Here is a 24,405-nt window from a genome sequence, read left to right as displayed (position 1 = left end):
TTCCGCGTTTTTTGTGGCATCTTATCAGTAATCATCAGTACTATCACCTATCTTCGTATTTGCTAGGATTCTAATTACACCCTGTGCATAAAATGTCTTTTGTTTAACAATAGTTATTGAATTAATACGTCTAATAACAATAATCTTTCTGCATTATGAAACAAATTAATATTATGCAAACTTAAGTTATCTATTATTGTAAAAGTATGAGCGATGTTAATTTAAACAACGTGTTTGTAGTAGTACCTATCATGTATGGCATGATACTTTTACTTGCATTGAGACATGTTTTGAATAACTAAAGCCTGTATCGGATACAATTCTACTACTGGTCGAGGATATACCTACAGCTCTATTCGTGTTTTAGTAAACTTTTAACACAGTTGAAAGAAAAACCACCAAGTACGGTCGGACTCGCAAACGAAGCGTTCCGTACCATAACACTTTTAATTTTTTTTTTAATTTTCATGGCGGCCAGTTTGATTTTTTTATTATTTGTTGTTATAGCGGTAATAGACACGTTCTGTGAAAATTTCTACTCTCTACCATGGACCTATTCTATCTACCTATTACGGTTCACGAGATACAGCGCGCTGACAGACAGAACAGACGGATGGACGGACGTACGAGCAGCGAAGTCTTAGTATAGGGTCTCGCTGGTTTGGCCCACCCAACCCTAAAAAGTCAGGTGTAGGAAATTTTGCGGGACATAACCGCCTGGCTTGTTAGTATGCATTATGCATCCATTTCAATTCTCTGTGAATGATGTTTTCGAAATACGACCGTTTTATTCCTTTACCGACAAATTAACATCAACAGATGAATTTTCCGGTAGAACTGGGTGTGTTATCGAATACCGGAGTATTGTTGACGCACAAGAATGCTAACGATAAAAGAATTGTACAATTGCACGATTTGTGGACGTGATTTTATAGGATTTTTATCTCGATCGACACGATTGATTTACTTTTCTGCCATAACCCACGGCTTACTACGTTAAATCTTTTTTTTTCATTCATTATAGGCAAGCGCTTGACTAAAATCACACCTGATGGAAAGTGATGATGTGGCCTAAGATATACTTAACTGTAAACTTAAACTGGATGGAACTGGTAGTTTAACTGCAAAGTGAGATGGGAGGTTGACATAAACTTATAACAAGTGTAAATTAAAAATTTTCAACACCCCCGACAAATCATTTTCAAATAAATAATTATGTATATCTAGGCAACGTCCATCTTGACAGCTTGACATTTGTCAATTGACACTTGAATATTATGAACCTAAGGGTTATCTAACCTTCTTTTCTACAAGAAAACTAGAAAATAGCTGATAACTTTTAAACGGCTGAACCAATTTTTTTGGATTATAGCTAAGAACACTCTCGATCAAGCAATCTTTCAAACAAAAAAAAGTAAATTAAAATCGGTTCATTCGTTTAGGCGCTACGATGCCACAGACAGATACACAGATACACAGATACACAGACACACAGATACACACGTCAAACTTATAACACCCCTCTTTTTGGGTCGGGGGTTAAAAATACACTACTGATTTTGCGTTGGTACAATTTCTGTAAGAGTTTGAGTTTTGAAGTTTAGTTCTAAGGCGACACGTCCATTATCTTGTTATTGCATCAGTACACGCTTTTTCTTGGAGAGTGACTAGTTTTTTTCTGACTTGTATTATTTGATTGTATTATTGTCATAATCTGCAATGTGTGTTTAATTAACAAAACAAAATAAAAACGGCTCATAACATTTCACAATTTTAATTTTATATAATACTTAGGCAAGATGATATAAGCTATAAAGTAAACATAACATGCAAATAGAGAGCAAGTTATCTTACAACTAAGTAACAAAATTAAATTACACATGTATTAGATAGATATTAATTAAATATATTTACAACATTTATCATACAATATTTACAAAGAGATTCAAGACATAATTATTGTTAATCGTCACCTTTTGTCCACATTATTTATATTTTAGAATGTCAGTCAGTCAGTTTTTCCTTTTATATATGTAGAAGATGGATACCGCTTTGTACAGTTTTTGATTGACATTGTTGAATTTGTAAGATAATTATGTAATGGTGATAATTTAATTACGTAAACTTAAAATTAAAGCTACGGCGGTTCCAAACGCGCTCTGGTCTGAGAAGAGGTCCACAACAAACTCAGCCGGGTATTCTTTTCATAGTTCAAGCTAATATTATTGTGAAATTTTGATCCCTTCACAATATTATTAACTTACTAGCTGATACCCACGACTTCGTCCGGTGGATTTACGTTTTTCAAAATCCCGCGGGAACTCTTTGATTTTCCGGGATAAAAAGTAGCCTATGTGTCAATCCAGGGCATAATCTATCTCCATTCCAAATTTCAGCCAAATCCGTCCGGTAGTTTTTGCATGATTGAGTAACAAACATCTAAACATCCAAACATCCAACCATCCAAACATCCACACTTTCACGAGTATAATAATATAATATTAGGACTAGGATATTAGGATTAGAACTAACAAAACTGTTAAGGCAAAAGGCAAAGTTTCTTTGTGGGGGTCCACGTTAAAACCCGATTCACACCAAGCACGTACACGTGACACGCTCGTCACTAAGCGCGTGTTACGTGTACGTGCTTGGTATATCTATGGTAATCCGTAGACATAACTGCACGCATTACGTCTACGCGAACGTTCACGACTCGCAAGCGGATATGCCAGGTCTCATGCAGTTCCATACATTACAACGCAATGGTACGCGCTACGTCTACGCTTACGCAACGCATACGCGGCCTGTGTGGCCGGCGCTTTAGAGTAAAAACCGACAAATACAAAATCCCGAAATGTGGTTTGGTTTCTTTAGTGGCAAATGGAGGACCCAAAAAGGTCGAGCTATGTAAATCAAATAATTTATTTTTGGCGGTCTGCTACCAGGACAAAACGGGTAATATTTGACATAAATTAAAAGACCGTTCTTCAAAGATCAACACATATAGTTCCCTGGTGGGTGACAACTATTACGATCATAACGTTTTTGTTAGAATGCAAATGATATAAGTAATTAATTGAAAATTATAGTCAATGGAACTATAATATGTCGCTCAGTCACAGCAGGTAATGAGCTTGGAGTTTCTCTAGTGATCAAATCAGAAATCAGGAGAACCGTAGAAGAACCAGAGTAGCTGACATAGCTAAACGGGTTGCCAAGCTGAACCGATAGACGTTGGGGTCCCAAGGTGCTGGAATAGCGACCTCGTACCAGGAAGCGCAGCGTTGGAAGGCCTCGCAATAGGTGGACAGATGACTTCAAACGAGTCAAGGAACCAAAAGCTTTTGTGTGGTGCTGCGTGGGGCCTGGGGGTGGTGCGTATTGCTTGCTTGGTGGCTGGCTTCTTCTGCATGTTTAGCAGCGGGAGGGCGGGTGGTGCATATAGCAAGCTGCATATTGCACCATACAGATTTAACTGCTTTAGAGGATTATAACAAATTAAGCTTTTGGTTCCTTGTATATCATGGACTTCTATACAACATTGAAACGAGTCGCAGGGAGAGTCTAAAAGTGACCCTTGGCCAGCAGTGGAAGATAATCGGTTGATGATGATGCTATCTATCATTTGATCATTTGAGCTATGTCGCATTATATTGCTAAACAGAGGACGATCTTTATTTGGGCTTGGTATCATGGTTTGGTATGGTGTGCCGAGGTCACAACACAAAACACCATGACATTCCGCTTGTGTGATTTGTGTGCTCATTTCCTGAAACATTTTACTTATACGGTTAATTTGTTGAACGATTACCGGTAAATTATATGAGGAAGCATAATTTAATATTATGCATTTTATTAGTCGACTTATAAAAGGAAAGATTTTTTTTAATTATAGAAATGACGAGGACTGTGAAGTTTGGATAATGGTGGCTTTGGTAGATAACAGGTAATAAAGGTGTAAAAAGTCTTACCTCAAAGTAGAATAAGTACTGTATTTTTTTAGATATTCTTCGGAATAGTATTAGAAATCAAGTCATGCTTTGCCAGACAATTAGTGTCGTGGCATCAACCACCTGCCAGACGCTCTTAAAGATTAAAAGTTTAAGGGTGACTAGCAGGGCCAAGAGCCTTACTTTTTTTTTTATAACAGGGCCTTAGGTTGAGGTCTATAGATCGTACTTTGACTTTGTTCAGACTTAAAACGAGTCAGGTTTTTGTGAGCGATATAATGCTGTCTCGTTTTAACAGTGTCTTAATTCTGAGCAAAGTGAAAGTAAGCTCTCTAAATCTCAGCCTTAGATTAAGGAAGAGCAGTCGTGTTTTTAATTACGAACTGTTGTCTTTAGCCAGTATGTTCTACGCATTATTGCGTCACAACTATACGTGACATGGTGCAAATTTTCCTGATAATCAAGGCGTATCTAGAAAACGATTATGCTCGGTTGGGCGATCGACATAATGTCACCTCGTGTCTTTGAAATCTTGAGTACAAGTTCATATAACATACCTAATAATATAATATTGACACGACATTTTAAGTCGTGAGGATGCACTTATATATGACGATATTAACGTCTGAAATTACACTGATATATATATAGATACTATATCCTGGATTAGCACATAGGTTTCTTTTATCCCGGAATATTAAAGATTTCCCGCGGGATTTCGTGAAACCTAAATCCATGCGCATTTATTCGACATTTTATTGCGACATAAATCGCATTTATTACTAGAATGACTAAAGAGGTAGAATATAAATATAATTCAATTAATAGGGGCTAACTCAGCAGCGTGTCGCCTAACGGGGACAAGGGACGCGAAGTCAGTCCCTACCAAACCGACCTTAATATATAGATTAAGAATTATAAAAAAAACCGGTCAAGTGCGAGTCAGACTCGTGCACTGAGGGTAAATCAAAAACTATTATGCATAAAAATACATAAAAATCTGTTTTTGAATATACAGGTAAAGCCCTTTCATATGATAACCCACATGGTATAGTTATCTTACTTTGAAAATTGAAACACTTTTTAATTTTATTCCTTTACTTGTGCTATAAGACCTACCTACCTGCCCATGATTCTAGGTCAACGGGAAGTATCCTATAGGTTTTCTTGACAGACACGACGGACGGACGGACGGGCGGACGGACAGACAGACAGACAACAAAGTGATCCTATAAGGGTTCTCGGAACCCTAAAAATAACGATGACGTGAAAGTTGCGGTCAAAGCAGTAAAGTAGCAAAAACAAATAAGTACCTACCTACAATCTTGTGTTTACTTTTTGTGATGTCATTACGTAGGTTTTGTAAAAGGCTATTTAAAAGTGGCTATATTAGGAAAGCCAACATTTCGTTTTTCTTGAGTGTTTTACTTTTGTTGTCATTAAGTTCTACCTATTTGAGAAAAGTGTAAAGAAACCGTAATAATATACAGCTACAGTGAAGGTTCATAGCAAAAAGATGGTACTTACCATTCTTATTTTTTCTCTTATTTGTTAGAATACTCGTAAAGAAAATTTCATATTCATTAAAATATTTATTTGGAATAATAGCGACTCGGTACAAAAAAGAAAAATTTATAAGCAACAAACAGAGATCACATTTATCCATTAAATAATTATTTTGAGATTAGATAAGAATAGATCGATATTTACATCGCGTAGCTACCAAAGTGGTTTTTTAAGTTGTTTCTACGTCTCTAGTATATAATCCAGCTCATTTACGTCTTACTTCGAAATCGTTTATTTAATTTAAATAAATTTTAATACATAAATACCTGTTATATTATAAGTATAAGATCATAATATTATAGAAAAAAAACACAATTATGCCTCCGATTGCAATAGATACGTACGTTGATTTAATAAAACAATACCTAGGTACATAAACGTTTAGGTTTAAATAAAAATAAATATTACATGTGTCGAGTACCAGCACAAATTATATTTCTATTGTATAGGTCTAGAAATACTTAGGTACGTATTAGTAACAATAACATAGCTAATTGATGGCGATACTTATCGGAAAATGTCAGTCATACCTATGGTATTTTATTGGAATAATTGATGAAATATTATTATAGTAATTGTTTCACAATCAAAATGTCTATACATATTGTTACTGACAACGTAATACGTGAGACAACACAAATTGAAATGAAAATAACTACATACATACTTAAGATAGTTAAATGTATTCAATTAAATAGATTAGGTAAAACATAACTATCTTAGTATTTATCATCACTTCAATTTCCTAGTACAAAAGATTTCAACGCGTGCTCTTCATAAAATATATTCACTTTTGGGGTGATGCTTTGCTGATACCTACTGGTGAACTGTATTTTTAACCCCCGACCCAAAAAGAGGGGTGTTATAAATTTGACAGATACACATATCTGTGTATCTGTCTGTGGCATCGTAGCTCATAAACTAATGAACCGATTTTAATTTAGTTTTTTTTTATTTGAAAGGCGGCTTGGCTTGATCGAGAGTGTTCTGAGCTATAATCCAAGAAAATCGGTTCGTTTAAAAGTTATCAGCTCTTTTCTAGTTAAGTGTAACCTTTACTTGTCGGGGGTGTTATAAAATTTTAATTTACACTTGTACTTGTTTTAGATGTAGTTCCCGTGCGGTTTAATCTCTGGATAATGCTATTCACCAGCTGTTGGATAGTATACATGCTGCGAGTCAACATGAGTTTAAACCTGATCGCAATGGTGCCACAGCCAGCTAGAAATATCTCGTGAGTATAAATGTAAAATAACCTATGCAAAATATTATGTGGGCTTGGAGCTTATCATTTGATGGCCCTGCAGTGGCAATTGCATTTCAGTAGATAAATAAAAAAAAAATGCTGCCAGTATCTTGGGTACAATGCCTTGCCGCGGTGAAGTTTTAGACTTAATTTAATTTATTTTAGTTTTTATTTAATTTTAATTTAGATTCAATTAAGTTTATTCTATGGAATTCATTGTTAATAATAGGTATATCAGTATAGTTTTATGCCATTTAGTTTGGAAATATGAGTTCAGATTAATTTGTATTCAGTGTGGCCCAAAAACGTCGTGATTAAATAAAAAAAGCATCATTTCTTCCGACACCGTTTTTTTCGCTAGCTCTTCAAATTATTCGAGCACCTCATAAATCATTGTAACGGTTTATAAGCTTATTGATCTAGATTCTAGATTATGAAGTCCGCGAATCAAATCTTTCTATATGAAAGCTAGAAGCTTGATTGATTAGCTCTGCTTAAAGAGTGGATGTATATTAGATTAATGTACCCATTAAAGGTAGGTGTTTGTATCCTCAGTCGGGATAAATAAGGAAAAACTATTGTAGTTTCGTACGTTTTATTTGAGAAAGTCACCAGAGAAGTTTTGATAAAAATAGATTAATTAAGTAGAAAAATAGCAACAACCCGGTCGCTAAACTAAGTTTCATAATGGTTGAACCTGTTAATCCAGTTTAGTAGAAAATGAAAATAGCAATGCCCTCTGGGAATTTTAATGAAGTCAATGCTTCTTTTATTACATTTCTTTTGTTTTAGCACACTTTTATTCTAACTTCGATTTTGTTTATTCACTCACTTCATTATCATAATAATTGTCTATAGGTGTTTCTTTATAGTCCAATTCGTTCATTGTCGACGGTCGTGACTCCTTTTCACATAATGGCAGGAGTTCTCTTGGGATAATAATGCGGTGGGTTCCCAGAACTCACTAAGAGAACGAATTTTCGATTCTTAGGTTTTTATGGTTATTATCAGCTATGTTAGTGATAATAACCGGGGCCGACGGCTTAGCGTGCTCTACGAGGTACGGAGAACACGAAAAAGCCAAATACAGACCTCCAAAGTCAGTTACCGACGAGGATCAACGTTGCTTAACAATCGTAATCGATTGATATGCGTTGTCACAACTAAGTAGGCGACACGTCTCCACTGTAGTAGTGTCTCTATAGGTACCTTCTCATAATATAAACATTAATACTGTGTACTAAGTACGTACCTATATTAGGATTTATAGGTTTACTAAAGGACATTTGTTTGTGACAGATCACGATCACAGTGCACTCCTGACAGCGAGGTGGTCAACGAGACTCTACGCCACTCTGATATCCCTGAAATCAGAGAAGCGCCAAGACAGGTAGATGCCTAAATATTTTTTTAAATACATTTCAAAAATTGCGAAACCGGTAGGATTCGAACCTACATCTCTACTAGTGACTGAGTGAAAATACATATTATCACCGTCACTGGCAGTAAGCGATACCGTGGCTTAGCGGACAGAGCGTCGGGCGCGAATCCAGAAGACGCAGGTTCGAATCATGCTGGTTTTGCAATTTTTGCATATCAAAAATTGCAAAACCGGCAGGATTGATTAACACAAAACACTCTTCGCTTTGCGCCAGATCTTTAATGGGCATCAATCAAATCAATCAATCAGCCTGTTTGCGTTGACTGCTGGACACAGTCTTCCCAAGAGCGCGCCACCACACACGATCCTCCGCCTTCCTCATCCATCCACTTCCAACTATCTTCTTAAGGTCGTCAGTCCAGGGGTTTGGAGATCGTCCCACACTGGGCATGGTGCCCAATAAAAAGGTATTTAATTAACACCTAATTAAATACCTATTTTATTGACGACAATCAATATTATTTATTTCGTCCAAGATCCAGCGTTAACCATAATAACTTTGTGATTAAGATTACTTACCTATTAATAATAGTATTATGATTATGACTTTGTATAGGTATTAAAAATCACTATAATATTAATATGCAATTGTGACTTGAATAGGTACGAGCGAGCCTGTACTATAGCGAGTTGCCTACCTATAATTTTCGAAAAATCATGTTTAGCCCCTTTATTTCCAAAATAACAACTTATACTTTGTCGGACCACCAAGACCCCTGGTAGGAGTTGAGTGATTTTAGGTCTGATTTTTTCAAATTGGAATCATTTCTACTTTCCGAGCGCTCTCAATAGCAGGCAGCGATATATTATAAATGTGTAGTATTAATATTACCTATTTTGTGTCAATACGAGGGCGGCACTGAAAATTTCGGGAATCAAGGAAGTGACACAACATTACTATTTAAAAATGTATTTATTGTTTTTCGAAGTATTCTCCGCGAAATTTGACACATTTTTCCATACGATGGAACCAATCATTGAAGCAACCATTCCATTCGGAAGTTGGGGTCTCCAAAATGGCCGTTTTGTAGGCGTCCACAGCTTCTTCAAGTGATGAAAATCTCTGACCACGCAATGTATTCTTTATTTTAGGGAAAGTACAGAAATCATTAGGGCTTAGGTCGGGGCTGTACGGCGGATGGTCTAATAATTCTATGTTTTCTTGCTCTAAAAACTCTTTTGTTCTGTGCGCGGTGTGAGAACTCGCATTGTCGTGATGGAGGATGATGCGGCGGTTGCAGTTCTCTTTACGGAGTTCAGAAACGACCTGTGGCAAACAAATGCTAGCCTACCATTCTGTATTAACCGTTCTTTGTCCCTCAAGAGGAATAGTCGCAACATGGCCGGTTTTGGAGACAAACGTGGCCACCATTTTTTTTGCAACACTTCGTGAACGAACAATTTTTGTTGGCTTTAACTCATTTTCGAACACCCAAACTCGTGACTGGTTTTTTGTTTCGGGTTCGTACGCGTATATCCAGGATTCATCACCTGATACGATGTTGTATACAGCATTTGAGGATCCTGCGTGGAATCTTTCGAGAGTTCTGACGCACCAAGTAACGCGAGCCGCTTTTTGCTCTTCACAGAGCAAATGCGGTATCCATCGGGAAAACAACTTTTTTACACTTAATTGTTCATGCAAGATTATTTGTGTTTGACTCATGCCAATGTCTAAAGTTGCCTGAATTTCGCGGTATGTCACATGTCGATCTTCTTCAATCAGCTTACGCACAGCATCAACGTTTTCTTGGGTGACTGCAGTTTTTGGACGACCTTGACGGGGATCATCACTGAGCTTGACACGTCCACGTTGAAATTCAGCAAACCAGCGATAACATGTGGTTTTAGATGGGGCTTCATCACCAAATGCAGAAATCATCCGGTCAACACACTGTTATTGTGTTAAACCACTTCGAAAGTCATAATAAATCATCGCTCTAGAATTTTCTCGAGTCAATTCCATTTTCTCAACGACTAAACAAGTTCGACAAGACCTTGTGAAAAGACCGAGAATCTTTTTTTAAACAAATAAATGGTATTCGATTTTTAAAACCAAGGAGTTTCCAATTAAAAAGATTTTAATATGATAGGGACAGTGGAAATATTCCATTCCCGATACTTTTAGTGCAGCCTATGTATTACAGACATTGGCTTTGTTTTCCAGTTGAAATGGTACAATAAATGCACCTACCAACGTACCTACATACAGACACTTTACACTTAATTTTGAAATGTAGTAGGTATACGTCTATACAAAATATATGTATTACCTAAGTACTTACTATTGTTTTAATACAATACTCGTCTAACTATCTATTAGAATCTTGTATACTTATGGGCAATAATAGTGACATAATATTATAGTGTCGTAAAATTATTAAATAATAAGACAATGTTCTATCGATAAATATAATAGAATATATCGAAGTATGACAATAATCGAAATATATTGTGTTTTTTCATCTAGGAAATCCCCCTTTGTTATCAAAATTATTAAGAATACTGATATTGATTTAGAAGAAACGTACCGTAAATAGGAATATTTATTTTTACGACTTTGGCCATGTTATGATTGTTCATGCTATAATAATATAAGAAATGGTTATTATATACGTAACTACTAAAGGTAATAAATAATAGACACTTTGAAATACTTAAACCACAAATGATTTTAGAGCCAATTTTGTTTTGTTTGTGTCACAAACGTGCTATATAACTGTCATAAGGCAAGTTTACACTATGGCAGAGTGAACTCTATCTCGGTTTGATCTTGAATCGACGCATTCTTCGGATTCAGGATCAAGCCAAGAGCTTATATTGCGAGCACAGTTCACGACAGTTAGCCCTAATTCACATGAGCGTTATAAAAGCGTTGCGTTAAAACCCGGCGTTGGCGGGCATTAACGTTGTACGCGTTAAAAAAGCGTTGTCGTGTGAGCAGATTCTTGGGAATGCATATTTTGTTCTATTTGAGAACGCTTTTTTAACGGAGGTTAAAAAAGCTCGAGCGTATGAATGAGGGTGTAGCCCTAATTCGCATGAGCGTTAAAAAAACGTTGCGTGTGAACAGATACTTGGGAATGCATTTGTTCATATATTATACATGTATTGTTCCAGATTGCAGGCGGATCATTTAATTGGTCTAACGATCAGCAAGCAACGATTCTTGGATCTTACTTCTGGTGTTATCCTGTCACATCTCTCATCGGAGGTATGGCAGCGGAACGATGGGGTCCAAGATATGTGGTTCTTGTTACATCTTTAGCCAGTGCTGTTTTGACTGTGATAAGCCCAGCAGCTGCGAGATTAGATTATATCGCCTTGGTCATTGTGCGATTCTTTCTTGGATGTGCTGGGGTACGAATGATCACTGCAATAAAAAAATGTTTTAACATACAGGGTGTAACCAGAACGCTAGCAAAAACGAAGACAGGTGATACTGATGATTACTAATAAGATACCACAAAAAAAAAACTACAAGGCAAATGGTTATTGGAATTGGATTTTGTTTAGGTAGTATAATGATAACGCTAAGTTTTTGCTAACGTTCTGGTTAAATCCTGTATTTAACTTGTAATTTCACACCTAAATATTGATTTTCGATATTTTGCAGGGCTTTATTTATCCAGCTATGCACGTATTAGTAGCACGATGGGCACCCCCAGCTGAGAAAGGAAAATTTATTAGTGCCATGATGGGAGGAACTTTAGGTACAGTTGCCACTTGGTCACTAACAGGTCCATTGCTGGATAAATTCGGGTGGGCATCAGCATTTTACGTACCAGCCGGTTTAACGTTTATTTGGTGCGGATTTTGGTGGTACCTTGTGGCGGACACACCTCTCGAACATCCTAGGATTAGTATAGCAGAAAGAAAATATATTATAGACGCACTGGGTGACAAGGTTAAAAATGCCAAGGTGAGTTATCTGTTGACTGTTTTAATAAATATTATCTTAACACATAGGTGTCATCAATTAGTCTGGTGGTCTTCTCAGAAAGCTTAATAAGTACTAAGTACCTAAGTGATAAGAAAAACACCAAACTAAATTAAATGGGGTTTCCCAAGCGGGTTCCTATGTTAATATTTTATCTAGTAAGTAATAAATAAAATTATTCTTCGATCCCGAAATTGTTTCTCCTGCAGACAACTAATTATAATTTTTATTTGCAGGGTCTGCCTCCATTTAAGAGCATATGCACTTCGTTACCGTTCTTGGCAATGATCATTCTGCACTTTGGCAATCTCTGGGGCTTATATTTTATCATGACAGTTGGACCTAAATTTGTATCCAGTGTACTTGGGTTTGAACTAACTGCAGCTGGCATTATATCAGCTCTTCCTTACCTAGCGAGGTTATTCATGGCTGCAATATTTGGGGCTGTGGGAGATTGCATTTTAGCAAGGAAGTTTATGACCACAACTGTTATTAGAAAATTCTTCTGTTTATTCTCACACATAATCCCTGGAATTCTTCTGGTGTTGCTGGTTTATACTGGATGTAATACTGCATTATCCGTGGCAATGATCACCATGTCAATGGGCTTCAATGGTGCAGCAACTTTGACGAATCTCCAGAATCATCAGGATCTTGCACCTAATTACGCTGGAACGTTATATGGGATAGCGAATTTCATAGGAAGTACCGCTGGCTTTTTTACACCAATGATAACAGCGTATTTCACAAGAACTGGGGTAAGAAACCTCCTGAAATACTTAATTTAGCTTCTCAACTAAATATCTGTAAGCTGAATCTAAAAAAAAATATATTTAGATACAAGTGTATCAGAAAGTAAAATATTTAGATATAAGTGTACAAGAATCTCACCTGTGGTAAGTGATAATGCAGTATAAGATGGAAGCGGGCTAACATGAGAGGGGTATCGGCTTTACCGGTAGTATGGTAACTAGCAACGGCCGAAGCCTCCTACAAGACCTGACCTGAGTCAATTTAGAAAATATAAAATTCCAAATTTCCCCTGCCAGAAATCGAACCCGGAACCTCCCACTAATAAGCTCCCACTCCCGCTTACCACTGCGTCAGGAAAGTTGTCATAGTGAAGATATTAAAGTATTTTATATTTTCACAGGACAGCTTCGAACAGTGGCGTCCAGTATTCTTTGTAGGAGCGTCCGTGTACATAGTATCAGCTATATTCTTCATTTTGTTTGGAACGGGTAACACTCAAGACTGGAATTTTATCATTAAAGAAAAAGATGATGGAAAGCAGGAAAAAGCTAAGGTTGATGACCAGAATGATATGAATGATACTTCTAAACATTGTTATATTAAAGATCTAAAAGAAAATCCGACAAGTATTACAACTCGTACGTAAACATGATGTTAGGAAATGCGAAGTGAGGGAAGTAGTAATTTAAAATAATATGAACTGTAAGGACCATAACAGACACCATGCTTTTAGCATCAGCGATCGGCGATTTAGTCGCTTTTCAGCAGCTTCATAGGCGATTAAACGCTCCACTCTGCACACATACATATACATTATACAACCTATACCTAGTCGCAGCGATCGATTCGACTTCACTATTTCAATACAGGCATTGATATAACGCAGAAAGTCATCAAAACGCAATGCAGCATCGAACCAATCGCTAAAACGCGTGATTTCAAAACAGCGATCAAACGCAGAAAGTCGTCAAAGTCAAAATCAAAATCATTTATTTATTCAAAATAGGTACAATTGTTATTGTTTGTCCGATTTGTTGGATTTGATTTCCGTCGCAAAATCGCCGATCTCTAATGCTAAAAGCATCATGTCTGCTATGAAACTAATGGAAAATATCTGACACTACCAATTGATAGACTTTTAGATTTAATTATATATAATGCCAGAGTTAATGTACTGAACAGTAATTTTCCTGTATGATGTAAATAGGAAAATGGAAGTTGTTGGACGATTAGTTGATATATTTATAGGAGGTAGGATAATAGAAAAGTTCTTTTAAAGTATTTAATTTTATTATAATGATGGGTACTTAATCGTTTGCAGTATTCAACATGTTGAGAAATATGATTGTATGAAATGTGCAACTGTGATGTTTATTACCAAAAATATCTATGTATTTATTAGTAGTACTGTGTAACTCAATTCAGATTAAAATATGTAATATTATTGATACTACCACCATAATATTATAGGAATTTGATGATACATTTGAACATGAACGATGATAGTGATACTATATTATAGCTCAATTGTTTACAAAGTGACAAATAACTCAAAATAAAAATTTATTTCAATATGTAGTACTAATTTTATTTGCTTCGTAGGTACGTATTGGTGCCTTGTGGGTAAGTTAAGTGGATATTTGCATACCTATAGTACTTATTCCCGTAGCAACTTTTATTGCAAAACAGGCGTGCGCTTTGAGACAAAAATAAATATTATTACAGACTAGTCGATGCCATCGACTTCGCCCGCGTGGATTTAGGTTTTTCGAAATCCCGTGGGAACTCTTTGATTTTCCGGGATATAAAGTAGCCTATGTGCTGATCCAGGATATTATCAAGTCATCAAAACGCAATGCAGCATCGAACCAATCGCTAAAACGCGTGATTTCAAAACAGCGATCAAACGCAGAAAGTCGTCAAAGTCAAAATCAAAATCATTTATTTATTCAAAATAGGTACAATTGTTATTGTTTGTCCGATTTGTTGGATTTGATTTCCGTCGCAAAATCGCCGATCTCTAATGCTAAAAGCATCATGTCTGCTATGAAACTAATGGAAAATATCTGACACTACCAATTGATAGACTTTTAGATTTAATTATATATAATGCCAGAGTTAATGTACTGAACAGTAATTTTCCTGTATGATGTAAATAGGAAAATGGAAGTTGTTGGACGATTAGTTGATATATTTATAGGAGGTAGGATAATAGAAAAGTTCTTAAAGTATTTAATTTTATTATAATGATGGGTACTTAATCGTTTGCAGTATTCAACATGTTGAGAAATATGATTGTATGAAATGTGCAACTGTGATGTTTATTACCAAAAATATCTATGTATTTATTAGTAGTACTGTGTAACTCAATTCAGATTAAAATATGTAATATTATTGATACTACCACCATAATATTATAGGAATTTGATGATACATTTGAACATGAACGATGATAGTGATACTATATTATAGCTCAATTGTTTACAAAGTGACAAATAACTCAAAATAAAAATTTATTTCAATATGTAGTACTAATTTTATTTGCTTCGTAGGTACGTATTGGTGCCTTGTGGGTAAGTTAAGTGGATATTTGCATACCTATAGTACTTATTCCCGTAGCAACTTTTATTGCAAAACAGGCGTGCGCTTTGAGACAAAAATAAATATTATTACAGACTAGTCGATGCCATCGACTTCGCCCGCGTGGATTTAGGTTTTTCGAAATCCCGTGGGAACTCTTTGATTTTCCGGGATATAAAGTAGCCTATGTGCTGATCCAGGATATTATCTATCTCCATTACAAATTTCAGCCAAATCCGTTCTGTAGTTTTTGCGTGAAGGAGTAACAAACATACACACATACACACAAACTTTTGCATTTATAATATTAGTGTGATTAGTGTGAAGTGTGGATACGGGCATGAGAAAATATTATCGTGTTTTTTTTAAATCAAATTTATATAGGATAGGATAGGGGTTTAGTCACAAAGTGAAAATTTCATCCTTGTAGAATCCAAACCGTATACAAAAAAAATATCTCAACATATTTTACTCTCTACGCCTTAGCCCTCTTAATACTAATTTGTGTAGCACACTTGGAAATAAATATAATAAAATGTGACCATGTATTATTATGAAACTGGTTTTTCTTGCTTTACTTCGTCTAAAATTAGACACTAAAGTAACGCCCAAATCTGGATGGCTAAGAATAAACAAGCCAAATGTCTTCGTTTGCTTTAGGTTTTTTGTAAGTAATGTGTAAAATTCGAGTGCGTGCTTTTGTAAGTATTTAACAGAACAGTCAAAATTAATTTGACTGTACGCAAATTCGAACTTACTGTGAGATAACAATAGTGCCTGCAAGTGTTAAAACTTGTAAGTTAACAACTTCTAGTTTATTTCTAGGTGGGAATCATGATTTTTCTTGGGTACTTTCTGGTCTACGTTGTCCGTTATAATCTAAGCGTACATATCGTGGATATGGTAGATATACCGAAACGTCTTTTTGAATTTTTTCCCAAAAATGAAACTGAAACTTTGAGGACTGTTTTGAATTCAAGATCTGGGGTTAGTAATTTGCGTCATTCCTATAACGATAAATGATTCTCAAAAAGTGGATGCACACTTGCGCACACGCACGAACTCTGCACTCAAAGCGCATCGAGCACCTATTGATGTGTCACTTTCTCTGTGCGCACATGCATGTCGTGAACTCATATATTTTTGCACTCACTTTCAAAATCTCACAACCAAGTGCACACCATGACTTAATGTATAACATCATGGAGACGTCCACGTTACGTTTGTTGCGCCTTGTGTGCACGCAGGTGTGGATTTGCTTTAGCGAGCTTAGAAACGAATGTTAAGAGAAAAGTTGCTAGATATTTCTAATTAGATAGGTAAGTACATTTTAACCGCAACTTATCTTACGTTTGAAACAAAGTAGTTAGGTATAGAGTTATTAAGTTAGCTAGGCAGATATTACAAAATGTGTAGTTAAGTAGTTAATTTTATGTACTTTGATCAACCCATTGCCAGCTCACTACTGAGCACGAGTTTCTTCCTAGAAAGAGAGGATCATAAGATTAGACCATAGTCTATCACGCTGGCCAAGAGCGGATTGACGGACTTTATATACCTTTGAAAACAGTATACAGAACTCTCAGGCATGCAGGTTTCCATATACGATTGTTGCCTTCACCGTTCAAGCAAGTGATATTTAATTGCTTATGAATTATGATTAATTATTATGTATTGCATTTTGCAGAACATGATTGATATAATGCACTGGAATGAATTAAAAATGGCTTTGCTATTAGCAGCTTATCATATAGGATATTGTATATGTTTTCCAATATTCCATAACATTGGGGATAAGTAAGTTTTAAATTATTTCTTACTGTGGCGATCCTTGCAAGAGATCTAACAGTCCGTTCATAGTTATTTTATCTCTGGTTGCAAAGTTGGTAAAATTGAATAGATACTACTGGTGATATTATGATGCTATTGGTGATATTATGGAGTCCTGTAACCAGAACCAAACAATCGGATTGAAATATATTACGCTCATCACTAACCCATCGCCGACACACTACTGAGTACGGTCTCCTCTCAGAATGAGAAGGGCTTAGGCATGGTCTATCACGCTGACCAAGTGCGGATTGGCAGATTTCACACATCTTTTGAGAATATTATGGAGAACTCTCAGGTATGCAGTTTCCTCACGATGTCCTTATTGATATTTAATTGTTTAAAACGCACTGTTGGGTGGAGGTAAATAAAAATAAACACGAAGTTTGATAGACACCCTGTTTATTTACTGTTCACACACTTGAGTCACTGAGTACCTACTTGGATATAGACCACTTAGCGGAAAACTAGTGAAGGGTTTATTCGAGCCAGAGTCCAGCAGTCTTTCTCTGAAGCTTAGCCGGCCAGGGCAGATATTATGACTGAAGATTAGAAACTGATTAGGTCGAATGTAGCTTTTTTTATAGGCCCCATACTGCTGATTGATGATTATTATTGATGTCAATTTGGAAATAACAATTCAGCAATATGTGGCTTAGGATAGGGTTGTCACAACACGTATTATTATCAACCGCCGAAAGTTAGAGGTGCGTGCCTGGGAACGAACCTTGAACTTCCCGAATAGATGGCTTACGTCTTGACTACTAGGTACGCTACGCTCACGTAAATATCGTTTTTTTAGATTTGGTCCAATGTGGGTTGTAGGCGTAACTGGGTTTATATCGGGTGTTTTGAACTGCCTCACCCCAGCAAGTGCTTATTGTGATTTTTGGTTGGTTTTCACGGTGCGCATTCTGATTGGATTTTGTGCGGTTAGAAAACATTCAATCATATCATTTATACAGGGTGTAACCAGAACGCTACCAAAAACTTGGCGTTATTATTAATTTTATGCTACCTTAACACAATCCAATGCCAATAACCATTCGCCATGTATACGCCACGCATTGTATAGCGTGCAAAACTCGGGTCAATGTCCCACCTACGACGCGGCATTGACTTCGAGTGACCTATTTACGGAACGTTCGTCGACCTCTAGCGTCAGGCAGAAATATATTCTGAACTTTTAAAAATTCTGAATTTTTTTCGTAGTTTTTTTAATGGTATCTTATCACTTATCAGTAATCATCAGTACTATCACCTGTCTTCGTTTTTGCTAGCGTTCTAGTTACATACTGTATTTATTACTTTTAGTATTTTAACTATTTAGCATTGAACTTATAGATGAGATTAGTACACCTACCTAGAGGAAAAGACTCTATAGGTATTTATAGTGACCTATTCAAATTCTAGGGGGCGATGATACCAAGTATGATTCAAGTGCTCAGACATTGGGTTCCACCAACCGAGCGACATCATTTTATGTGGGCTTATTGTGGTAGCTATCTACTTAAATAATATAATAGAGTAGTTACATAAATATCCTTCATTAAAAACAAAGATGTTTTAATCGAAGAAGTAGTGTATGAGGGTTTCCTTCGCAGACGTCACTTCCGTAACCTTTACTTCCGTTTCATCTAGTTCCTAATCATTTTAGGGTCCCTACCTCAAAAGGAAAAACGGAACCCTTATAGGATCACTTTGTTGTCTGTCTGTCCGTCTGTCTGTCTGTTTGTTTATAATCACCCCATTTAGCACAAGCAGGTACATTTTTGCCTTTCCGAGCGCCAGTTTTCACTTAAAATCTAGAGTTCTTTGTCATAGGTATCACCACAGGAACTTTTTCTACATTTTTGATCTGTGCAGCAGTTCAATACTATTTTGGGTGGTCGGTTGGATTTTATATATCGGGGGCAGTACAAATCTGCTGGGCAGTTGTTTGGGTGCTGGCGGTTAGCGACAGTCCTTCAAAACATGCATTTATATCTAAAGAAGAATTGTCGTATTTGACCACAACTATTGGAACAGTTTTTAATATCAAGGTACCTACTTTGTACTTATCTACCTAAAATTAAGGCCGTTTAGATGCACAACGCCAAAATTACGCTAAATGCCAAATTAACATTAGGTATGGAGTTTTCTGACAATGAAGAGCTTTCCTACCAAACATGCAGAACGCCGAAAACGCAAAATGCCCAATTTAGAGTTCACAAAATTTCGTTTCGTAACTAAAGTTTTTTACTCTTAACATTTCAAATCACTCCTTTAAATTTTAAGGGTCTCTTTAATTTTAAGGACCCTTGTAATATACTTTTATTTGTTTTATTTAGTTCATATAATTCAGGCACATATTTAAATAGTTCATAATGTGTGATATGGATACCTATCTATCCAGATATGTGTCCAAATCATAGATTCGGAATTTCGGTAAGTATTATTCAGATTCGGCATTTTGGATACCTATGTTTTACGTCGTTTGGCATTGTGCGTTTATGGCGTTCTGCGTCTAATTATAATTAAAGGCTTATATTATGTCTCTTTGTTTTACAGTTAACAAACTCTCAAGTGCCCTGGAAGATGATACTTAAATCTATGACATTTTGGGCACTATGTATACTTAATTTCGGATATGCGTGGATGATAACATCAGTTTGCTTACACGGTCCCGTTTACTATACAACCATTCTTAAATACAGCATTTACGAGGTAGCTTATCCTTCTACTGCTAGCTTCAAAGAATTTGTTAAGCTTCTTTAACAGGGCTCTCTCCGTCACTTACTCCATACAATCGTAGTCCCAATTTCATTTGAATATTAAGCAACCAAAGTCGCACATATATATTCTAGAAACTAATCTGTGCCTGTGGTGTTTTAGATTTTTCTAAAAATATGAAGTTTTAAAATTACAGGGATTCAAAGATTTGTATGTGAATTTTAAGACCGCGTAACTTTGAAACCGAATATTTTACCGAAAATCTGGAAAACCACAGGCATATTAGTTTCCTGAACGTTTGTACAAAATTCCATTGAGTATGATTGGTTGAGTACGAGTTAAATATTCCAATGAGAGACGAACTACGTTTGTATGGAGCGAGTGACGGAGAGACCCGTCTTAAAATATTATAATAACTTTTATATTGTGTACCATATAGGCATCAGCACTGGTGGCACTGCCTTTCTTTTTGCGTTTGATATTAGGAACAATTATAATACAAATCTATCATTGGTACAAATATAACAAGAAAGTTAAAAGAATTAAGCACATGCGAAAATATTTTATAGTTGTGTGTAAGTATGTTTTTCATTCAGCTTCGCCCTGCATTAGACTTTCTGAAACTGGACGATAAAATATTGTTATAGGTAATGTATGTAATTGTTTCTATCGTTTAGACTTTAGACGCACAATGCCAAAAATGCGAAAAATCTACAAAAACCATTAATACTATTTCTATTTTCTATCAAACATTTTGCTTATGGAGTGAGTATAAGTCCCCTTTTTCCCCTTAATCGCATAGAAAAGAGAGAAGATTCGATGACTGTTTTTAATTTCGTCTCGATTTATAGTGGGCTACTTTTTATCTCGCGAAATGAAAAAACTCCCACGGGATTTTAAAAATCTAGATCGACGCGGATGAAGTCACGAGCTTCATCTAATTTAAATATAATATTTAGACAAGTGTAAATTAAAAAGTTATAACACCCCCGACAAGTGAAGGTTACAGTAACTAGAAAAGAGCTGATAACTTTCAAACGGCTGAACCGATTTTCTTGGATTATCAGAACACTCTCGATCAAACCATCTTTCAAACAAAAAAAACTAAATTAAAATCGGATCATTAGTTTAGGAGCTACGATGCCATTGACAGATACACAGATACACACGTCAAACTTATAACCCCTCTTTTTGGGTCGGGGGTTTATAAAATGAGTTTGATTTAAGTTTGATGCATTATAGCTCATGTGATACCGGGATTTTTGGTTTCGATGGCTTGGCTGGTGCCAGTCAACCCTGGCCCCGTTCTGTTAACCACAGCCATCGTCTTAACCGCAGCGGGAATGGATCTCACTTTAGATATTTGTTACGTAAGCTGGAAAAAATTCCAAAAAAATATCAATTTCTACAATTCGTCATTTCCATCCCAAAGATAGCCTAAAAACATAATTTAGCTCAATCTTAATTTTATTCTAACTGTATTAGGTTTGTATGGTAGGATATTTGTTACTCCTCCACGCTAAAATGACTGAACCAATTTGGCTGAAATTTGGAATGGAGGTAGCACTTATAGGTGCCCAAATTGACACATCTATTAGGCTACTTTTTCTCCAGAAAATAAAAAGACTTCCCACGAGATTTTAAAAACATTATTCATTGCGAATGAAGTCGCGAGCATCATCTGTTTGGTACCAAAAGTGTTTGCATCCCATAACATACATACCTACATATTATTTAATATAGATTAGGTACATCCCTGTACATAATATTACATAGGCTATGTACTTTTTATCTTGGAAAATCGATAAGTTATCGTTCTTGGATCTTTTGAAATCCCAGGGATGCCAAGCTGATATCTCTGTAGGTAGGTATGTATATCTTTCATCAAAATCGATTAAGCGGATGGGCTGTGAAAAGCTTCAAGACGGGCAGACAGACGCACTTTCGCATTTATAATATTTATATTTGCTATATATTTGGTATAGATTTAATTTCAAATGCTGATAGCTATTGAATTTTCAGAGCTTGTCACCAAACTACGTCAATCCTATCAATACAGTAATAAAAATTATTGGAAACCTGCCTGGAATTATAGTTTCGCTGTGCGTTGGAGAAGTTACCTTTATATACAAGGTTAATTTTTTTCTCAACCTTCATCGTCATCATCATGTAGTGCCATCTACTAAAGAGCCTCGATAGCTCAACGGTTGAGGAGCGGACTGAATACCGAAAGGTTGGCGGTTCAAACCCCACCCGTTGCACTATCGTCGTACCCACTCCTGGCACAAACTTGCTTATTTGGGGGGGAAAGGGGAGTATAAGTCATGATGAGCATGGCCATTATTTAAAAAAAAATATGTGAAGTCATAATAAAATGAAGAGTACGTAAATGGTTCATGCGGCTATAATTGGCACCAGCTCCAAAAAATGTTATTATAGAACTATATCACACTATAATATTATAAAGGCGAAAGTTTGTATGTAAGTGTGTGTGTGTGTTTGTTACTCCTTCACGCAAAAACCACTGGACGGATTTGGCTGAAATTCGGAATGGAGATAGATATTATCCTGGATTAGCACATAGGCTACTTTTTATCCCGGAAAATCAAAGAGTTCCCACGGGATTTCGAAAAACCTAAATCCACGCGGACGAAGTCGCGGGCGTCAGCTAGTTCAGTAATAAATTAATGAATTTTTTACTTTTTAGTGTTTGTGATTATTGCAGTCGGTTTTTATTTTTTCTTAATTTTTTTTTTAGAATGTGTAGTAAGTAATGTGTAAGGGCCATAGCAGACACAATGGTTTTAGTATCAGTGATGCTAAAGTATCGTGTATGCTATGACCAAAACTAAACTAGATTTTAAATATTTTAGAACACTTTTCTTGTTTGGCGATATGTATGGTGTTTTCATGGCACAATATTATTGTTGAGTGGAGTAACTTTTCTCCTTTGGGGCGACATCCACGTCCAGCCGTGGAATGAAATAAGACGCAGGTGAAGCACCATATTTTTATTTGTGTTGAAAAAGGCACCGTTTATTAGTATTTATTTTTCCTTAGTTGACTAAAAAGGAAAACAAACTTGAGGAAAACTTCCTGAAGTTTGGTTTTCCATTTGTAACATTATTATTACCTAATTAAATTGTTAGTTGAAGGTATGAACGTCTTACGTGACTGCAAAAAGCGAGTTGTTTAGTTACCTTTTAAGTCAGCTAAGGAAAAAAATTGTAGGATCTCTAGGTCGCACCGATAGATCTTAGAGCCTTTGATTGCCTTTCATTATGCTCTAGCAAGGTGGCTAGGTACCGAGGGAATTTTAGTAGATAAAAATCCTACCTAACGAACAAATTTAAGAACTAGTAAATTTTAGATTAGGATTGGTCTCCGAGCGTAGTGGAGTCCAATGTAGATTATTATATTTTAAAGCATTATTTTTAAAGGCCACGGAGAAAAAGACGCCTTGTAGTAAGACCTTCTGTTATGTCGAATATTACGGAGTTGGATGAAGACGATTCATCGTAAGTTAAAATACACCTACATACAATGACCTTCTAAAAACAAAATCATTGCCTACCTACGTTTTTAATTACTTAAATACCTAAAACAAAAAGAAGATTATGTTCACAAAAATCTTACTTTTTAATTACTTACTTATTATATTATATAACAAGTAAGTAATGCAAGTATAAGACTCTGCCCATGGTTTGTTACCCTTTTCCACTTCAAACAGTTCTAACTTCTGAAAAACTGGTAGGTAGGTGTAGGTAGATACATGTAGGTCTGTGATCTAAGCACTGATATTATAATAGTCAATTACCTAATTAATCATGCCATCAAATAAAAATCTTTTTATTGGATGATTTACGAGACCTAATTCCTGTATCTCTGATAGGTTAATTAAACTTTTCCCTCATACTAAAATAACCTGTAAGACGTAAAGAAGTAGTATATTTTCATGTTAGTTATTTATTGCAGAACCAGAATAACTATTCCGCAACGGCAAAAAAAGGTTAAAAATATAAGACTTTCAACAAATTAAACTTAATTTTATACCTAAATAGATTTGTTTTACTTAATCTAACCCATCTTCACCTACGTAATAGTAATGAATTCGAGATAAGTATTAGACTCATACAAAAACATAGAGAAAATCATAAAAAGGGAAACCTCCATATTTAATTACATCCGTACATTAAGGTACAAAGGCGGTTTTATTGCTAAAGCCTGTGGCTAAAGCAATCTCTCCCAGACAATCTTTATAAACCCTGCTGTATGAAGTCCGTCGTCTATGCTGTCCGTCATGTTTCTTTGAGTAAGGGACTACAAATACATTTATTCAGCTCAATTCAGCTTTTATCCATAAAAACGCTAGTTTTGTAGTCATTTC

General features: G+C 35.9%; 1 protein-coding gene across 1 annotated transcript in view; it reads left to right on the top strand.

The window, feature by feature from the left end:
- Positions 1-24,071, top strand: part of LOC123874092 — a 28,729-nt gene extending 4,658 nt beyond the window's left edge. The window contains exons 2-19 of the mRNA XM_045919268.1: positions 6,624-6,750; positions 8,062-8,152; positions 11,324-11,563; positions 11,820-12,125; positions 12,380-12,901; positions 13,297-13,504; positions 16,324-16,463; positions 17,164-17,273; positions 18,109-18,238; positions 18,720-18,804; positions 19,131-19,348; positions 19,857-20,012; positions 20,458-20,593; positions 21,261-21,388; positions 22,041-22,151; positions 22,892-23,013; positions 23,459-23,536; positions 23,994-24,071. Coding sequence (XP_045775224.1) covers positions 6,624-6,750; positions 8,062-8,152; positions 11,324-11,563; positions 11,820-12,125; positions 12,380-12,901; positions 13,297-13,504; positions 16,324-16,463; positions 17,164-17,273; positions 18,109-18,238; positions 18,720-18,804; positions 19,131-19,348; positions 19,857-20,012; positions 20,458-20,593; positions 21,261-21,388; positions 22,041-22,151; positions 22,892-23,013; positions 23,459-23,536; positions 23,994-24,057 — 2,972 coding nt within the window. The 3' untranslated portion in view covers positions 24,058-24,071. The remainder of the gene's footprint in view (positions 1-6,623; positions 6,751-8,061; positions 8,153-11,323; positions 11,564-11,819; positions 12,126-12,379; positions 12,902-13,296; positions 13,505-16,323; positions 16,464-17,163; positions 17,274-18,108; positions 18,239-18,719; positions 18,805-19,130; positions 19,349-19,856; positions 20,013-20,457; positions 20,594-21,260; positions 21,389-22,040; positions 22,152-22,891; positions 23,014-23,458; positions 23,537-23,993) is intronic.
- The last annotated feature ends 334 nt before the right edge of the window (positions 24,072-24,405 follow it).

Source organism: Maniola jurtina, chromosome 17, assembly GCF_905333055.1.
Source record: "Maniola jurtina chromosome 17, ilManJurt1.1, whole genome shotgun sequence".
NCBI lineage: Eukaryota > Metazoa > Arthropoda > Insecta > Lepidoptera > Nymphalidae > Maniola > Maniola jurtina.
The sequence above is the reverse complement of the archived record's forward strand: the minus strand, read 5'-3'. Positions and strand labels throughout refer to the sequence as shown.